The 18,622-nt window shown below is 43.3% G+C and overlaps 1 protein-coding gene across 4 annotated transcripts in view; it reads left to right on the top strand.

Annotated features, from left to right (window-relative positions):
- The window catches only part of LOC146892653 (uncharacterized), a 154,862-nt gene that overhangs the window by 52,751 nt on the left and 83,489 nt on the right, over positions 1 to 18,622 (top strand). For 3 of the 4 annotated variants that reach the window (XM_085696725.2, XM_085696726.2, XM_085696724.2), the window contains one exon: positions 11,874 to 12,116. The exons of the other annotated variant lie outside the window; for it this stretch is intronic. In XM_085696725.2, coding sequence (XP_085552851.1) covers positions 11,896 to 12,116 — 221 coding nt within the window. In that variant the 5' untranslated portion in view covers positions 11,874 to 11,895. The remainder of the gene's footprint in view (positions 1 to 11,873; positions 12,117 to 18,622) is intronic. 4 annotated transcript variants of the gene reach the window in all.

Genomic DNA, 18,622 nt, shown 5'->3' with positions numbered 1-18,622 from the left:
AGGAAGAGAAAGATGATGATAATAGTTAGTGCAGAGGATCTCGATCGTTTCTAACACAAAAAAATGCTCGCAGTGATGCATATGCCTTCCGCCCCATCTAAGCATTGGTAGTACACACCTGTATCAAGGTATAACATTGGGTCTCATAAGTACATACAATTATGTGCCAATTAAAATGTGACTTTAAGAAGGTCCCAGTTCTTAATACTTCTTGAATGGCAATTAAATTTCAATGGTAGTATGGCAAGGACGAGCATTCAGATCATAGCAGAGGGGAGCTTACAATCCTCCTCTCTGGGTGGGGTATTTGGAAAATACAACAAACTTTAATGGGTATCTCATATAAAACATGTACACTGAATGTTTTATGTCACCTTGGTGGACTATGTGTCCAACTACAGGAAGTTAGAGCAGGGAAAAGACCCCAACAGGAGTCGAGTCTAGAAGCTCAGTTGTCCTCATTCTTGTTTAGAGTCGTTGACATCCTAAGAAAATCATGAAAAGACATCTAAGTGTAATGTTTATGCACAGAGGCAAGAGCACTATGTGTGACGCTTTGCCACCAGGAACGAGGAACCTTGCCTTGTAAGGCATCAGCAATCCCTTCTGCTTTCGTTTGTCCTGAAAAGGCAACTGCTTCAAAATATCTATTCCTTGTTCTGAGATTCCAGGCAACTGCTTGGAAAATGTCTGAAAGTTTTCATCCTGGTACTCAGTGGTCTAGTTCTTTATACCACACAGAACAGGACAATGGACCCATGTATGGCTGAGCATCCCGAAAATGTCGGGAAGCTAAAATCAAGTGTTGTAGTACTACCAAAAATGTTTATTTCTGTGCATCCCGCAGCATGGTGCAAGAAACGATGGAGGGTGGTTCTTGGCTGGCCTTTCCTTCCCCTGAGCATGCTTTTCAACACAAGAAGTCTCTTTTGCCTTTGTTTAGGAAGATAAACATCTGAGAGAACTTTAGGGAGCAGCCAGCAGATTGTCGTTGGCCAGGACCTTGTTTCACCTTTCCTATAAATCCATGTAGCTCAGAGTTTTGCTCCTAGATAGGAGTGACTTACTGACCAAGGAAGTCCTGACTCGCATCATAGGTGTGGCCTTCTTTGGTCTCACAACTGTGTCCTTGTCCCTGCTTTGAACTGAAGTGCGACCTCGTTTTGATTCAGTTCTCTTGAATTTCAGTCCTTCAACTTGCTTATTTAAATTAGTTTAAATGTTGGCTATGTTTACCTATATTGAGGTCTATAACCTATCTTGAGGTCACAGCCTTGCTCTTTTAGTATATCATCGATATACTCCTTGACTCATCATTTATCTTTGGAACACCTGGTAGGATCAAAGAATGCTGTAAAACAGAGGAAATCCTGGGTTCCTGCTCCCAGAAAGCCTCTGTGGGAGGGACTAGGTACTAAATGATCACACGTACAACTACACAGCTATTAACACAGAAAGGTGCTAAGGCGTTAGCCGGGATGAGTGAGACCTCAGCTAGTCTAATGGTCCTGCAACAAAGCAAGTGTTATCATTCTTGAATGTAATGATAAACTTCTGTTTTTGTTTTTTTATTTTGAGATGAATTCTTCCTATGTAGCCCAAGCTATCCCTGGGCCCTCTGTGATCTTCTTGCCTCGGTCTCTTGTGTACTGAAATCTCCACTATGTACACTAAACTCTGCTAAAGATAACCTTGGGGGAAAAAAAAAGGATTTTCCACTTACTTATCCTCTGTAGTACTCAAACACTTATCAATTTCTATTTTTTAAATTGATGATCTTTTTATTTTCAAAATATAGGGATTTTTACAAAAATGCAAATAGGTCATCATCCTGTTTTATTTCTGTCAGAGAATTTATTATTTGTTGCGTGTATCTCACTATAAAGCTTAAGAGGCAAATAAAATGCAAACAAACGTAGCCTTTCTAATACAAAGTGTAGGTTTTTGAAAGTAGAATAAATGATACAGATGCCTGTGGAATGCTCTGTAATGGGATAAAACTTGCGGTTCTATGCCAGCTCCCCCAGTGCTGGTACTACGTACAAGCATGCCCAACATCCTTTCCCCATTCTTTAGACACTTTTGCCACCTGCAGGTCCCCTCCAAGGTGCTCTATGTTTCCACCAGTGTGAACTGTCAATCCTTTCTATGCCCCTGGGTGCTTTCTTTCCTCTCCGTTTCGTTGTACACAGGCCTATCTGTATGACTTGCCAACCTTGTCCCCCTTAAAACCTCAACCTATCCTTAGAGCCAGCTCAGATGGTCCCTTCTTTATCCCACACATCCAGATCATTCCCCTTTTCTGTCTCCCTTAATTACGTCCCATCATCAGAGAGAATCAGCTCCTTAAGAAGTCTTTCAGTAAACCTTCCTAGAACTGGGGACACAGAACCACAGACAAACATCTCCTGAGAAGGCTGTTCTTGTTGGGGAAGACAGACAATAAAATAAATGCAATAATTCAGTGAACATTGTAGATTGTAAGGTATCAGGGACACTGGAGCAGGGAATAAGATGGGCACCTTTCTAGGTAGAGCTGGCCCTTAAACCCAGAGGTCCAGATGAGAGCCAATGGAGAAGGCCAAAGGCAAGTCCAAGGTGAGGACGCCCCACTCTCTGCACCAGCTTTCGCCACATAACATCTGCAATTCCTCATTTGCATTTCAGTCCCCCCTTGAGCTGGGGGCTCCCCAGGGAAACAACGAAGTAGATAGCTTATTTTTCACATTGTGTGCTACTGTAGGAGCCGGCAGAAATTGTGTGGTTTTGTTTGTTTGTCTGTTAGGAAAAAAAAGAAGAAGAATCTCTTCACAGTCGCCAGAGTCACGGAATCTGTCACTTCAGGACCCTCCCATCCTCAATAGAAGTTTTCTTTATTTGCCATTAATAATTGCTGATTTTCAAAGTGGGGGAATGTATCAAAGAACTATACATAATAATCTGGTGATGAAAACTTGGGAGGCAAGAAGAAAATGCTAGCAGTCCCAACCAGCATACCTCTTAATTCAAAACTGGCAAATCAGGCTGGAGAGATCGCCGAGAGGTTAGGAGTGTATACCACTTTCTTCAGAGTTTGATTTCCACCACTCACACTAGGCAGCTCCCAGTCTCTCTCTCTCTCTCTCTCTCTCTCTCTCTCTCTCTCTCTCTCTCCCTCCCTCCCTCCCTCCCTCCTTTCCTCCTTCCCTCCCTCCACAGAGAGACATGATTAAAATAATTGTGTAATTTAAAAATACTGATAAGTTATGTATTAGTGGCTAACATATGGCTTAATGCCAACACCATCACAGAGCTGGATGTACCACCACTAGGGAATTCTACTCTAGATAGTAGCGTTTTAAATTGGACATGGTCTCAGGAAGTCAGATTTATACGTTATGTTATCTACTCTTAAATACATAGGCAAATGCCTTTAAAATGAATGCTTCAGAAACCCAAATCCATAGACTGAGAACACTAAGCAGAGTAGAAACTGCCAGCAAGCGAGTAACAAAGCGGGTTGTATTTTCTCTCCTTCTTTCACAACTTATTTGTCTGCTACGCTGTGGGGGCAAAAGAATGGTAAAAAAAAAAATCATCAGCAGACTAGTCAATAAAATGGCCCAAATAATTTGAATTTATCCGGAAGACTTTTAAATATGGACATGAAGTCATTTCAGTAATGATGGACTCTAACATGAACACTATATCTCAATCCAATTTGTAGGATTTAGCTGAACTTCAAAATGTTCTCCTGGTAGATACTGCTTACCGCCTGCCCAGCACCCGCTCATTTCTCCACGCTCAAATGGCACAGGATGAGACGGGAGAACAGAAAGGTCCTCAGAACACCTGTGTGTCTAGTGTTCATCAATGTCCACCTTGGCCTTGAAGTCTGGTAGTGTGCTGGGCATTGTGCCAGGTGTGTTCTGCACACCATCTCACAGTGCACTCACAACAGTCAATGCTGTTTGCCCCACACCTTACTCATTTATGAAGTTTGAAGAAGTGAAGACTTTCATCCATGTTCTCTTGGAGAGAAGGGGTGTGGTTAGGGTTTGAACCTCTGATACTTCTCCACCCAAGTTCTTAACGCCAGGTTTGGGAGATGGCTCAGTGGTCAAGAGCACCTGCTTCTCTTCCAGAAATCCTCGTTCAGTTCTCAACACCCACATCAGGTGCCTCCCAGTAATCTGAAACTCTAGTGCCAGAGGGTCTGATGTGCATGCTCCAACACACACACACACACACACACACACACACACACACACACACACACACACACACACACAGAGAGAGAGAGAGAGAGAGAGAGAGAGAGAGAGAGAGAGTACATATACATAGGCACACATATAGGTACACATACATAAACATAAGATAAAAATATTGTTTTTTAGGTCTTTAACCTCCAAGCTTTGCATGTTATTTCAGGGTGCAACTGCACTATGCTTAAACTTAGTTAATGAAGGACAGCCATTTTCCTTCTCAACAAAGCTAAGGGCAGTTTGAGAAACCAGAAGGCACACGTAGATGTTCTGCTTTAGTGCCTGTGTTAGATAAAATACTTGACAAAAACACCTTTATGGGGGATGGATGTACTGGGTTCATGGTTTCGAGGGCATCAGTCCATCATGGCGGCAGGGTGTGGTAGAGCAGAGCTGTTCATATTGTGCCTGACAAGTGGGTAGAGAAAGCGATGCCAGCGCCCAGGATGCTAGCTTTCTTGTAGCTTTCTTTTTACCTTACGTGGGATCCCCACCCCTGGGAGGGTGTTGCTCTCACCTAGAATGCGTCTTCCTCTGGACTTATTTTTTTCTAGAAACATCCTTCCAGACATATCCAGATAGATGTGGCACCAATCTCCTATGTGATTCTAAGTCTGTTAAATAGAAAGTGAGGATTAAACATCACAGTATCTAAAGGTTGCTGACATCATCTGCGAGCTCTCTCAGGCAGAGACCACTGAATGAACTCAAGAGCAGACTTCTGTCTTGTTATTTTGCTGTTCATTCAAATGAACCTTAATAAAACTCCATGTACTCATTTAAATACTGGCTTCCCAGGAAAGCAGGGAAGTGGGTTATGTTTAATTAATTCTCCCTGCTTCTCTGTGGTGGGAATTTGGGTCACATGAGCATAATTTGTGCACCAAAGATACAGAATGATTCTCTAAAGTTCTAGTTTTAAGTAAGTATATTTTATAGTAAAAATGGGCAGAGAGATTTGTGAGGCAGAGAAACAGGAAGTTAGCCGTGAGACTTTGTCTCCTAGGAAAGTCAGGAGCTACACCCATAAAGTCTAACCAACATGGCTGCCTGAACATGAACTGAACAAGGGCAACTGTAGGCGTGCTAACATGGATGCTGGGCGGGGGGTAGGGCAAGCCTTGGAGGCCTTGACTCTGACAAAGCTGTAGAGCCGGAGAAAGTGTCTTCCCTCGGGAAGGGCACTGAGGGTCTATGGGAAGGTTTGGAAGGAGCAAAGGGAAGGGGGAAGTGATGTATTTATATTATAATCTCAACAAATAAAAGAAATTATTTTCAAAATGAATTTATAATAGAAATCAATGGAATGACTAATTCTTTGGGTCATACTCACACTTATAATAGGCAAAAGTTCAGACTATGCTTGTTAAAGTTTTCTTCCGGACCAGAAATCAGATATTTTGGGGGACATGGCATTAGTTAGTTCATGCTCCTTCAAGATACTCTTACAGTCGATTAACACTGTAGACCCAAACCAAGCCAGCTGATATTCCTAATACTACCAGGCTCTTTCCCTGGCTGACTAGGACGGAATCTAACAGGAACCACTTGGCCTCTCCCTTTTCTCTGGTCCTAGTCTGGTTCCCACCTTGACCAGATGTCCTCTGCATCGTGGTTTCTACCTGCACAAGGGACTGAGGGACATGGATACATTGTACACGCATCTTCATCCTAGCTTCCCAGAAGGGGAGCACCCCCACCCCCACGATCCATGTTTCCTCCTCCATTAGCAAACCCAGAGAGAGCAATCGGCACTGGGAGCTTCTATCCTGAGCTGAGCGTGGCCTCTGTTTATCTAGCAGCTCCAGCTCCGTCTAAGTGTAAAACACACTGGTGGGGACCTTTTAATTTTTCTGTTAGATTTTTAATTCAACTATAAAGACAATTCAAGTGAGAAACTTCAGCTCGCTGATTTGGTTCTTTGAGTCATTGCACTGTAATTAGCTGAGCTGGGTTTTAAATGCAGCAAGAGAACATCTTTCTTGTCTGTTTATGTCAGAAAAAAATGGCTAATGAGCACTTATCAAAATGATGAACATTTTTTTCATTAGATTAAGTAACATCAAAACAGATTTATAATGTACTATTATGTTTCAGCTTGGAAGAAATTGGGTAAAATAGCTCATATCTTCACAGCTGCCCGAGAATGTCTCTGCATGGTGGTATCCACCTCCCCCCACTCCCCTCACTACCATACGCCTAGACTTCAGCCAAGTGCCCGGCAGTGATAACTTTCTGTGTGGCGCATTCTCAAAGGGTCTGGAATGACCTTAACATTATCTGTAGCGTGCACATAGCTGTGAAGCAGGTGTCATCTCTGGTTGTCATTGCATTATGCCACTGTTCCTTGTGACTTGATAATTTAATGGCATTTTAAGAACGACTCCTCTTCCTCTTCCCACAGGCATGGGTCAGAATTCCCCCCAGAACATTCAGTCTCTACCTTCTTTCCTTCTGAGTTTTTTATGAATTGCATTAGCTGATGTTTTAACAAAAGATACAATGATGAAGTCTGAATTCTTAAGAAAATTTATAGCAAAAATGCAGACTTTTAAGAACCTTCTCAGTAGGCATGGTGGTGCACACTTTTAATCCCAGCACTTGGGAGGCAGGGACAGATGGATTTCTGTGAGTTCCAGGCCAGCCTGGTCTGGACAGCCAGGGCTGTTAATACAGAGAAATCCTGTCTTGAAAAACGAAGCAACAGCACCAAAAAGAACCTTCTTACTTAAAAACCCATTTTATTTTTATTTGGATGTCTGTGTGTGTGCACATGGATAGAGGTGCTGGAGATCAGAGTGGGTATTGGGTCCTACAGAGCTGGAGCTACAGGAAGTTGTGAGCCATTCATGGTGGGTGCTGAGAACAGAACTCTGGGCCTCTGCAACAGCACCAAGTGCTCCTAACCAGTAGGCCAACATGCCAGCTCTAGAACTTTCTCGTTTTAAGTGTATCTTGGATGACAGGCTATTATTGTCTTCCACACCACACCACAAGTTTGGGTCTGTGAGCATGTTTTGGAGATCATCTTGACTGATGACTGATGTGAGAGAGGGCAGCCCACTGTGAGTGACACTATCCTTGGGCAGACAGCTCTGGGGTGAATACATCAGAGAGAACAAGCCGGTAAGCAGCATTCCTCGGGAGTGCAGAGCCTTGTATGTTCCTCAACAGACGCTTGACCTGCTGGTGACTCTACTCAATGATGGACAGTGACCTGGAATTCAGCGAAGAAAATCTTCTCCCCTTCAAGTATTTTCTGGTCAGTGTTTCGTCCACTCCACAGAGGGACAAACTAGGCCATACGTATTCTTTTAGATTTATTCCTACATATCTGATGAGCTTAGTTTTTGACATTCTTGGGCAGGTTTCAGTATGCTAATGAAGGTGATACTGTTCTGAAGTCCCTGCTTTGTCTGCCTTTTGAGAAGAGTGTTCCCTGGGTGTAGAGCGCTAGCTTTGCCACCATTTACATCCTTGAAAGGTATCATTCTTTTGTCTTCTACTCTTTTTGGGTGAGTCTTCTTGTCATTGCTTTGAAGGTCTTTTACTTTGTCCTTGATGTTTATGTGGTCCAGATCGCGCCATTAGGAGCCCCCAAGGAGCTCCTATGAGCTTTTGCGAAGACCAGCCATGTTCTTTGAACATTTCTGAATGTTTCAGCATAACAGTGTTCCGTGATCACCTTTTACTTTCTCTGCTCTCATTCTAGGATCTGTCATTTCTTTAAAGCCTCTGGTTCCTAGGCAGTGGGTTATAATGGCACTTAGAAATTGAAATTTGGACATTAGGTGCTGCTGGCCAGGATTGATGAGACTATCTTTAAATTCGCTCCCCCCCCCCTCACAAATTGAATCTAATGCTAGAAAGTTACTTTTTGTCTTTCTCTTTTTCTCTTCTATGCCTATTTTTTAAAAGATTATTTTTATTTATGTGTATATGTGTGGGTTTATGTGAAAGAGTGCCATGTAGTTTGTACAGGTGCCTGTGGAGGCCAGAAGACAATGCCAACTGGAGTCCATGGAGCTGGAGTTACAGGCAGTCGTTAACTGCCCAATGTAGGTGCTGGGAACTGAACCTGCATCCTCTCAAAGTGCAGTGCATGCTCTTAACCACTGAGCCGGTTCCCCAGTCTCAGTATTTTTAAGCCCTTTCTCTAGGTGAGGAACCTGGTTCACACTACTCTCACTGTTTTACTCACTTAGGTTTAGATTTGTAAGAGACTGACTCAAGTGAATCTAAACCTAAATTAGCTCTATTGCTATAAAAATTAATAACTTTGGTGTTTAATATTTGTTAACTGATCATTTTGCCCCTAGACTGAGAGTGTTTAGCCAAAGTGTTTGTCTGCTTTGTGTGATTCTTTTTTCTTGAAAAACCATTGAGTTCATTTGTTTCTGTTTATACTTCATCTTGAATTTTGCATCCTCCTCTATTGTTAACATCATCATCATCCCCAAGCCAAAACGATCCCCAAAATACAGCAGAAATGTGTATTGCCTTCCTTCCTCCTGCCACGTCTATGCTAATGTGCCTTCCTAAGCTTGTGTTTGCAGGTATAAGTAAGTAAAGAAATGCGTTTGCATCTTATTACCCACAGCTTCTTTTAAATATGAAAAGAACGTTTTTATAGATACTCTTTCGCACATTCATTTTGAGAGCTGGGAATAAACAGGTCTTAGAAATCATCAATACCACAACTTTCTCACGCTGGTGTGTTTTCTTTGTATATGCTGATGGCTTTCACAGGGACATTTTCATACATGAATATCATATACTTTGACATCTCCTTCTCCCCTCTTGTTATTACCTTTCCTTCCCCCAGTTTCACTTTTACTTTCATGTGCTATATGCATATTTTATGTATCTATATAAAATCTATGATTCCAAAAAGCCATGTAGTATTTGTCTTTCTGAATCAGGTTTACTTCTCTTGGCATGATAATCTCCAGTTGCATTCATTTTCCTGCAATAGATGTGATTTCATTCTTCTTTATGGTTGAATACAACACATTTCTTTATCCGTTCATCTTTTTACAGACATCCAGGTTGATTCTGTGGCTTGCTGATTGTGAATAGGGCTGCAGTAAACACAGATGAGAGGTAGCTCCGTGGCCTGTTGACTAAAATTCTTTGGGCCTATTCTCAGGAGTGGTATAGCTGTTTCCCCCCACCCCCCACAACACACACACATGATTTCTACAATGTAAAATTATAATGTGAACTAGTTACTAATTTACATTTCTCCCAGTGTTGTACATAGGGTTCTCTTATCTCTATATATTTCCCAATGTTTGTTATTAATTTTCTTAATGGTAGTCATCAGACAGGGGAGAGAGAGAGAGAAAATCTGGGTGTGGTTTTAATTTGCATTTCCCTAATGGCTAAGATTGTTGAACTGTTTTTTCATGTGCTTATTGGCCATTTGTACTTTATCTTTTGAGAACTATCTGTTCATCCATTACCTCTTTTATTAACTGGATTATTTGGTTCCTTGGTAGTTAGTTTTTTTTAAAGTTTTTTTTATATTGCATGTATTTTTGAGTCAGTTTATAGATGTGTACTGTTCATTGTGTGAAGCGCTTATCCAACTCAGTATGGAGCCAAGGATGACCTTGAACTTCTGATCCTCCTGTTTCCATATCTTACTACTAGAATGCCCACCATGTCTGGTTATGCCGCCCTGGTCATAGAACCCAGGGCTTTGTATATGCTAGGCAGACACTCTTCCCAGCCCTTGTGGGCTTTTCAGTTGGGTTCTTAAGAATCTTTTTATTGTGGGAGTTGTCAAGGTTCTTTATGCATTCTGACTACCCTGTCTTTTCACTCACTAGTTTTTGTACTCCTTGAAAGATGATTTTCGTACCATTAGCATCATAAGATTTGTATTTTCTTCTTCAAGTTTTAACCTCATGACCGTTGTACTCCTGCTGGGTTCTTTCCCGCCTCTCTCAATGAGCTCATGCCTCACTGCCTGCCTTAAAAGGAATGATATTTAGTCTCCTCCCTCTGAAGCTTGCACTCCTTCTGGATGCTACTGGCTCTTCCATCTTTGTTTCTTTTAGTATAGCAGGAACAGCACAGATTTGGGCCAGGACTCAGAGGTAGAGCATTTTCAGAGCATAGTTAAGGTTCAGGGTTCTGTCCCTTGGACAGCAAGGAATGAACAAACAAGCAAACGAACACCACAAGTTCTAGCTTGCAGTTAGATCCTGATGAAACAATTGGTGGCTAGTGAGTACCTCCCAAGGGTGTATCACCCTGCCCCTGTGGTTTGTAAAACCTACCTTGCGCACTTTCTAATAGCTTCCAGCGGCTGTTCTGTGATAGCTTCTCACGTACGCAGAAGGCTGTTCTGGTCTGGGTTACTCCGTCTTTGCTAGAAGTAGCAGCCATCTTCCCACTTAGCACATTTCATTAAATTTATATGGAAATGAGAGAACACAGTCAAATTGACAAAGCATTTTACAATTGACAGGGAAATTGGCTTGCTCATGCATTGCTAGGGAGGGGCCAAATTGGTACCGTCTTTCCAGAGGGTATTAATTTATATCAAAATCCTTAACAATTCATTTGTCCTTTGGCCCAGCAATTTTGCTTGTAGGAATTTATCCTAAGGAAATAATGGTGAACACATATAAAGATTTATTTAGAAAGATTTTCATCTCATGACCCAAACTGGAATCAAACACTAAATATGCATTCATGTGGGACGTGATAAATTCTGGTGCATCAATGCAATGAGATATAATGGAATTTAATGCTACCACAGAGGCAGATGAATATGTAAACACATTAGTGGCCTATTGTTCAGGAAAGAGCTCAAAACAACACGTACAGTGGGATCCCATTTTAAAATGGACACTCAGATTTACAAGACTGAAATAGCACGCGGTAGCACTCATGGAAATGTTTGTTAATAATGGGGATTGGTGCATTTTTTTCCCTTTTGTAAAAGTGCATTGAGTGTTTTTCTGTAAGATATAATTTCTTTAGAAATTGATTATGCTTTTCTTTTTAAAACTTACAGTCATCAGATCCTCTTGAAAATTGTGAGCATTTTATTTTATACTGATGGTCTAAGCTGTGTTTTTATACCCTTGAGTACTTTGTAGATTTTATTAGATTTTTATAGTATTAAAAATACTTTGTAGAGCAAAAGAATTCCATACAAGCACAATTAAAATCCATTTTTTTAAAAAAAATCCCATAAAGGCGTTGCCTGTTTCTGTATTGTGTGACAAAACCTTTTTAGTAAAGAGCCCTTTAATTAAAAAAAAATCACATTTATTTGTGTGTGTGCCACACTACACCTGTGGATGTCAGAGGACAACTTTAGAGGGATTTATTTTCATACTCTTTTTCTACCCTGTGGGTTCAGGGGACCAAACTCTGCTTGCCAGCCTTGGCATCAAGCACCTCTACCCACTGAGCCATCCTACCGGCCCCAGGAGTCCTTTAAGTAAGTAACTAGAGTTTATGACAAGTATTTGGATGATCGCGGAAGAGTCATTTCCTAAGAAAGAAAACCAGCATCCTTTTGAAACCAGTGCCCAAAACTGTATGCAATTAAAACTAAGACGGGATTTCTCACAGACATTCATGCCATGGTTGCTTTTCTCCTTGAAGGGATTCTGAATCAGCAATCATTATGATTCCTTGGATGTGGAGACTACTTCCTAGGAAAGTCACCCATTCCTTTGCTATGTCATCAGCCAACCAGAGAGCCGAGGACCACCATCGGCAGCTGGAAGCCTATGGGTACTTCTTGCCCATCCAGACCAGGTGGCAGGACAATGACAGGAATGGCCACGTGAACAATTCTGTGTACTACAGCTTCTTCGACACTATCCTCAGCAGCTACCTGACCAGGTAGGCGCGCATCTCACTTTGCCCTTGCTGGATGCCCTTGCTTGGGTCTTGGAGTAGAACGTTCCTCCATGTATACCTCTGTCGTGGAGCAGCCTGGATACTGGGCTCCTCAAAGGAGAACAGAAGGCTGGACATGTGGGCAAGAAGTGTGTTGCTTTGCCTCTCCCGGGGTCTCAGGTGTTCACATATCTTGGTCCTTTGCACTAAGCTGTCAGCAAATGTGTTTATTGAAGCCCAAATAAACACCTACATAACAAACCACATGATGTTCAGATGCTGGGCAACTTGAGTAGATAGATATTAACATCAACCCTCAAGGCCTTTGCTTGAGAGCAGCAGCTGTCTCCCCCACAGAGGATGCGAGGTAGTGGGGAGGAGACACATAAAGTTGTTTACTATATCCTCTGGATGTCTTGATGATATGATTGCCATCTGAGCAGCATGCTTGCTAGAGTGGTTAGTAGATTTTTAGTTAATTTAATTGTCTATCGGAGAGACTCTGTCCTACAGAGAAAACGGCGTGAATTCTGTCTTCGTCTTTCAGTGAGCTATACAGGTTTGAAAAAAATTGTTTAACCTTCTATACAAATAACTCAGGTTTGTAGCGGGCTTTCACTTTGCACGGCACTGCGATGCATCTCACTCAGTTTCTCATTTGCTCTTACCGTGAGAGAGAGTAGCCAGAATGTCAATGTACAGCCTGAGCCTGCTGGCCCGTGTCCTTTGGAGGCACATTGGGACACATCACCAGCACTGCTGGGCTTCTTCACGTCTTTCTTTGGCTCACAGAACTACTTTTATAGGCAGACCAGAAGTGCCGACCTTTCCTGAGAGCAGGCTTCCGCTATGGGCTGGTGAGACTGGTGTATGAGCAGCCCCAACTTCCTCCCCTACCGACTGCAATAACTTCGAGATGCACCGTTTACATTGACCCCAGGATTCTCCAGTAGGATTGAACTCCAGCCACATATGTTGATAGCCTTTTTAAAAATGGAGGTAAATACACGTAACAACAGTATTTCAGCCATTCAGAGATTTTCATTTTTAGTTAATGTATGTGGTTGTGTGTGGGCATGTGCATGTGAGTGAACTGCCAGTGGAGGCCAGTAGAGGGCATCAGATCCCCTGGAGCTGGATTTACAGGGCTGCGATCTTGCAACTTGGGTTTTTTTGCAAGAGCAGTATGTTCTCTTAACTGCTGTGCCATCTCTCCAGGCCTCCATTTCAAACATTTTAAAGTGCAAGCAATTCAGTGAGCTTTAGCATATTTACAATATGTAACCAGCACATCAAATTACAGAATATTTCCATCACTCCCCAAGAGAAACTCCATACCTTTTAGCGGGTTCACCTTCTGGCAACCGCTAATCTGCATCCTGTCTCTCTGGATTTGCCTCTTTTGGACTTTGCACAGGAGTGGGATGGTGTGAGTGATTTTGGCACGGTGTTTGCCAGGTTCATCTGTTTATAGCCTCTCCTAGTACGTCATTCCTAAAGACTAGAACGTGTGATGTGCCACATTTTGTTCATTGACTCGTCAGGGGACAGATATTTAGAATGTTTACATTTGGGGACTGATATGAGCAATACTACTATGAACATGTGGCATGAATTGTTTTGGGTGCAGGCATTTTCCAGTTCTTTTGGATACATATGTAAGTGGAATTTCTAGGTGATGTGATGAGTTGAGGAGCATTAAATATGTCTGTATTTACTTTGTGTGAGCAGGGCATGAAGGTTCCGGTTTCTCCACATCATCCCCAGTGATTGCTATTACTGATTTTTACACTAGCAGCCACCCTGTTGTATGTGAACTGCGGTCACATTTCCATTTGGTTCCTAGTTTCTGATGACTACTGACACCAAGCATCTGAGCTTGGGCAGATCTTCCTTGGGAAAATATCTGTTCAAATCTTTTGCTTCCTTTAGTTGGGTGTTTTTTGTTATTGTTGTTGTTGCTTTTTTATATTTTTGGAGGATTTGTAACAGTTCCATATATATATATATCATACATTAACATATACTCATATATATATGTGATTTGTAAACTTTTCTTTCACACTGAGTTTTCTTTTCATTTTTTCCTCCTTTGATTTACAGATGTTTTAAGTTGAATGAAGTGGTGAGAAATTTTAGAGCAGCCAATGCTGTGCTGGCTGCTTTCTGTCCCACCTCCTTCCTCACTTAAAGGAGCTTAACCTGTCAAGGGCTGCCATTCAGACTGCAGAGTTCCATGCTAGGAAACTTAGTTTTCTTCTCTTAGCAAGAGGGTATACAGAATAACTTTCTTTTAGAGTCTGTCTCCCTCCCTCCCTCCCTCCCTCCCTTCCTCTCTCTGTCTCTGTCTCTCTCTCGTGTGTGTATGTGTGTGCGTGTGTTGTTTAGTGTTTGTGTTTATGCACACGTGGAGGTCATAGACCATCATCTTGGATGTCATCCTCAGTCTCTTTCCAAACCTTATTATTTGAAACGTAACCTCTCACTGAACCTAGAGTTCATCAATTTCTCTAGACAGTTCCACCAGCTAGCCCCTGGGTTCCTTCTTTCTCAGCTCCGCCGTGTTGGGATTGCAGCATGTGCCTCCATGCCTGGCAGTTTTACATAGGTGCTGGGATCTGAACTTGGGTCCCCATGTTTACCTAGCAAGTATTAAACTGAGCATCTTCCCACCCTGGCAAACTGTAACATGGGGGGGTCGGCTTGTTGGGGTTTCCGTCCCGCCCGGTACCCCACAGCTGGCAAGCCACAAAGAGAAATCACACACAGGACTCCATAAGGTTATAACCATAAGGTTATAAGCATTAGGTCAGGCTTCCTGTTAACTCTTATAACTTATGTTACCCCATTATCCTTATCTACATTAGCACATGGCTCCGTACCTTTCTCAGCTGGGCAAGTTACATGCTGCCTCTTCAGTGGTCTGCGCAGGAGTGAAGGAATGGCTTCCTGCTTTCCAGAATACTCCTGTTCTCATTGCATCACCTCTACTTCCTGTCTGGTTTTCCCACCTATACTGCCTGCCTGGCCAATCAGCGTTTTATTAAAATATGATTGACAGAATATAGACAATTCTCCCGCATCAGCAAACTGTCTTTTTTCTAGTACAGACTGTGTACACTACACTTTAAAAACCCACAGCAAGTGGCAAAGACATTATTTGAGGTAATTTGTAATGTCCTATCATTTGTCATATAGGGAAATTTGATGGCTGTTTTCCAACTTGCTCAAGGCCACACGCTCTTTCTTAGGAAGAGCCAACCTTAGGCCATTCTGGGGTTGCTGCTTGGATCACCTCCCTGTAATTGTGACTTAGCAACATTTAGCTCCTGTGACTTTTAAATGTCTCCCATTTGAAGAGGGGCATCTGGAAGGGCCTGCTGCAGTTAATGAGGGTTATGTCCTTGTCTAGTGGAGACTGTGTCTGTGTGATCCCAATTTATTACAGCAGGAACCCCAAGGTAGTCTCAGCCAGTTCTGGAGGTAAGGATTCAGATCGGTAGCTTGTAAGGGAGAATTTCTGCCAGAATAATGCCTTGTCTCAGGTAGACCCTTAGGTGTTTTTAAATGTTGACTTTCCAGGGGCAGCAGGACCCTGACAGTCGGACCTAGGGTCGTTTCCACCCCAGCTTTAGTAAAGAAGATGAATTTACCTTTAAATACTTAGTAAGGGGAGGAGCTGGGCGACGATTCAGTCAGTAAAGTGCTCACCGCTGAACAAGGATGAGGACCTGAGTTCAGATCCCCAGCACCTGTGTAAAAAGTTGTGCTCATACATGTGCCCGCACATGCAAACACCATCTCCTAACGGAACACGACACTTTCATAGGATGCACATAGACTGACCGTCAGGAGCAATGCCAACACTGCATGATGGAGGGACCAAGAGAAAAGGGTGACACTGCTTCATTTTCCAAGTCCCAGACATGGCATCAGGCCTGGCAGCACCGCAGCCTTCTCTGTAGGTGTTCCAAGGGTTGTGAGCACTGCACATGCATGGGACACTCATGGCCTTCTCAGCGACATCCTTGCCTGAAACATTCCTTCAGTGAGGAGGCTTCCTCTGAGAGAGCGGGTGAGGGAGTTGTGAAGGGTTTGCCTGGGAGAGAGAGAAAGAAGGCCTCACAGGCCGCGGTTTGCCCATCGCTTTGACACATGAAAGGGGTTAAGTCATTCTTGAACAGTTTATCGCTCATCAATTGTAATTAAACGTGTTTATATTAAATTATGTTTTGTAATTAATGTAAAATCCTTTAGCCTATGCCGTTATTAGAACCAGATGCTGAAGTACCCACAATATTTCAACATGACTGTACTGCCTCGCCAGCTGTCTGACTGTAATTACTTTAATCTCAGCTTGTTATCTAATTATCACCTTTGTAAAGGGAAAAGTACTCTCTAATGCTTCCTGATTGTTTCCGATGATGATGAAGAGCGGGGAACAGCTGTCAGAGATCGGGTCCTGCTTATCACAGCGGAGGAACTTATCCCGAAGTGTATTCAGGGCCAAACTGTGGAGGAGGCGTGCCAGGCTAGAACTGGGGACTGGCCAGTGAGGGGAGACAGGTGGTGTCCAACCCTGAGGGTGAACTGTGAGCTGACACCCGCTTCTTCCACCGATGCCTGGGGGTCAGGGTGCTCAGTTCTTAGAGACTCTGGGCCTTGTTGGCAATGGTTTCACTGTCCTGAGGACCGCATGAGTTAAGTGTGGGTGAGCCCCCAAGGAGGCGTTTGACCATATGCATATACTTGGTATTTGTTGACTCTTCACCCTAAAAAACAGTCATTTGTGAGTTGGGTGGGGTGATAAGTGCTTGCAGGGCAAGCTCAGGGACTAGGAGCTGAATTCCTTAAAAGTCCAGCAAGACTGACAGCATTTGTAATGCCAGTGCTGGGAGGCAGAGATGGAAGACCCCCCAGGGGCTTCCCTGCCAGAGTCTAGCCATCCCTGAGTTCCAGGTTCCGTGAGAGACCCTGCCTCAAAGATAAGATGAGGAGTGATGGGGAAGAGCTGAGGCCTCTGACCTCTGCACATGCACACACACACATACACAAACACCGAGAGAGAGAGAAACAGAGAGAGAGGTCATTTGTGTTTTCTCCACTTCTATCTTATCCTTGACAGTCAAATCTGAAGCAATTTAAATGAAACATTTGATGCTAACAACTTGACTATTAGGCCCCAATCTGTGAAGTCCCCCACAACCAGCAAGGAGACTCAGTCCCGTATGTAAAAGCAAAGAGCTTTTATTTTATGCAAGTTTGCAAACTCAGTCTCTCTGCATGTCCAACGTATTGGGATAAACGGAGAGCCCCGAGCTCAGTTAGAATTGGGATTTTTATAGTAGTAAAGGTGGGGGTGAGGGGTTTCTGAGGTTCAGGTCCTCTGATTGGCTGACATTTGTGTAGGAGTGTGCTGGTGAGTGTATGCTGGCAGGTGATCCTATCTACAACTCAGAGTCCTACTCTGGCAGGTGATAATGGTTGGAAGTAAAGGACCCCTTTTGGGTGGTCTGTTTCTATTTAGCTTATCACAGCTGGCTCCGACATTGACATTGCCAGTTTGTCTTCTGAACTATGTTTTAGTCTATGGTGTTATTAAACCTGAGGCTGAAATGTACTTGGCCATTATTTACTTTTAAACGGTTTCACCAAACCATCCGAGAGTGTGAGTACAGAGGGGGAAGCTGGGAAGCCCCTGAGCTTCAACTCTCTTGGTTTTGGAGTCTTCTCTAGTAGTTGTATGTTAGCCCTGGATGAGGCAACCCATCTCTTCCTAAGTGACCATCACAGCAGGGCCCTCTAGGGTGTCTCCTAAGTCTTCTCTGCTTGCTTGACTTTGTCTCTGGAAGCTGCACGGTGGGAGTTAGAGGGGAATTGGTGAGGTGTGAGAGGATGGGGCCAAGTGAAGTGGACCAAGCTAACAAGGAGATTAGGCTCTTAAGAGAGTTAGACTTTCATTCCTGAGATGAGGCTAGACCACTAGCCCAGGTGGACTAGGTCAGGAATAGGAGGCCTTTTTAATAGGCAGACTCTCATCTTAAAAGGGAGGGAAGGAGTTGGGGAGGGAGAGGGAAGAAGGGAGAATAGGAGACAATAAAGGAGAAAAGCACATCCCAAAGAGGCCAGGACAGACCTCTGTGTGGAAAAGGGCGCAGAACGAGGGGAGCATGGGGTGCTGGCTGCTGTGGCGGTGCCTCAGCTCTTATTCAGATGCACCTGTGCCAATAGCTGTGTGGTCTTAGTCCCAGGGTTTTCAGTGCATCCTAAAGATTGTTTTGTAGCGCCGTATGACAAGTGTGATGGCTCATTTTACTGTCCACTAAGTGCAGAGATGGTCAGGGCAGATGTCCCAAAGCCAGACAAGATGGATGGTCGGAGGAGTTGGCAATTCCCGAAGTGGTTTTTTCTAACAGCTACGGACGTGACATCTGAAATGTGTCAATTAAGGACCAGGCAGGAAAACACGATCCTCTCAACATGGAGATTTGATGATATAGGTGTTGGAA

The sequence above is a fragment of the Myodes glareolus genome, chromosome 10, assembly GCF_982192425.1.
Source record: "Myodes glareolus chromosome 10, mMyoGla1.1, whole genome shotgun sequence".
Lineage (NCBI taxonomy): Eukaryota > Metazoa > Chordata > Mammalia > Rodentia > Cricetidae > Myodes > Myodes glareolus.
This window is presented reverse-complemented; position numbering and strand designations above follow the sequence as displayed.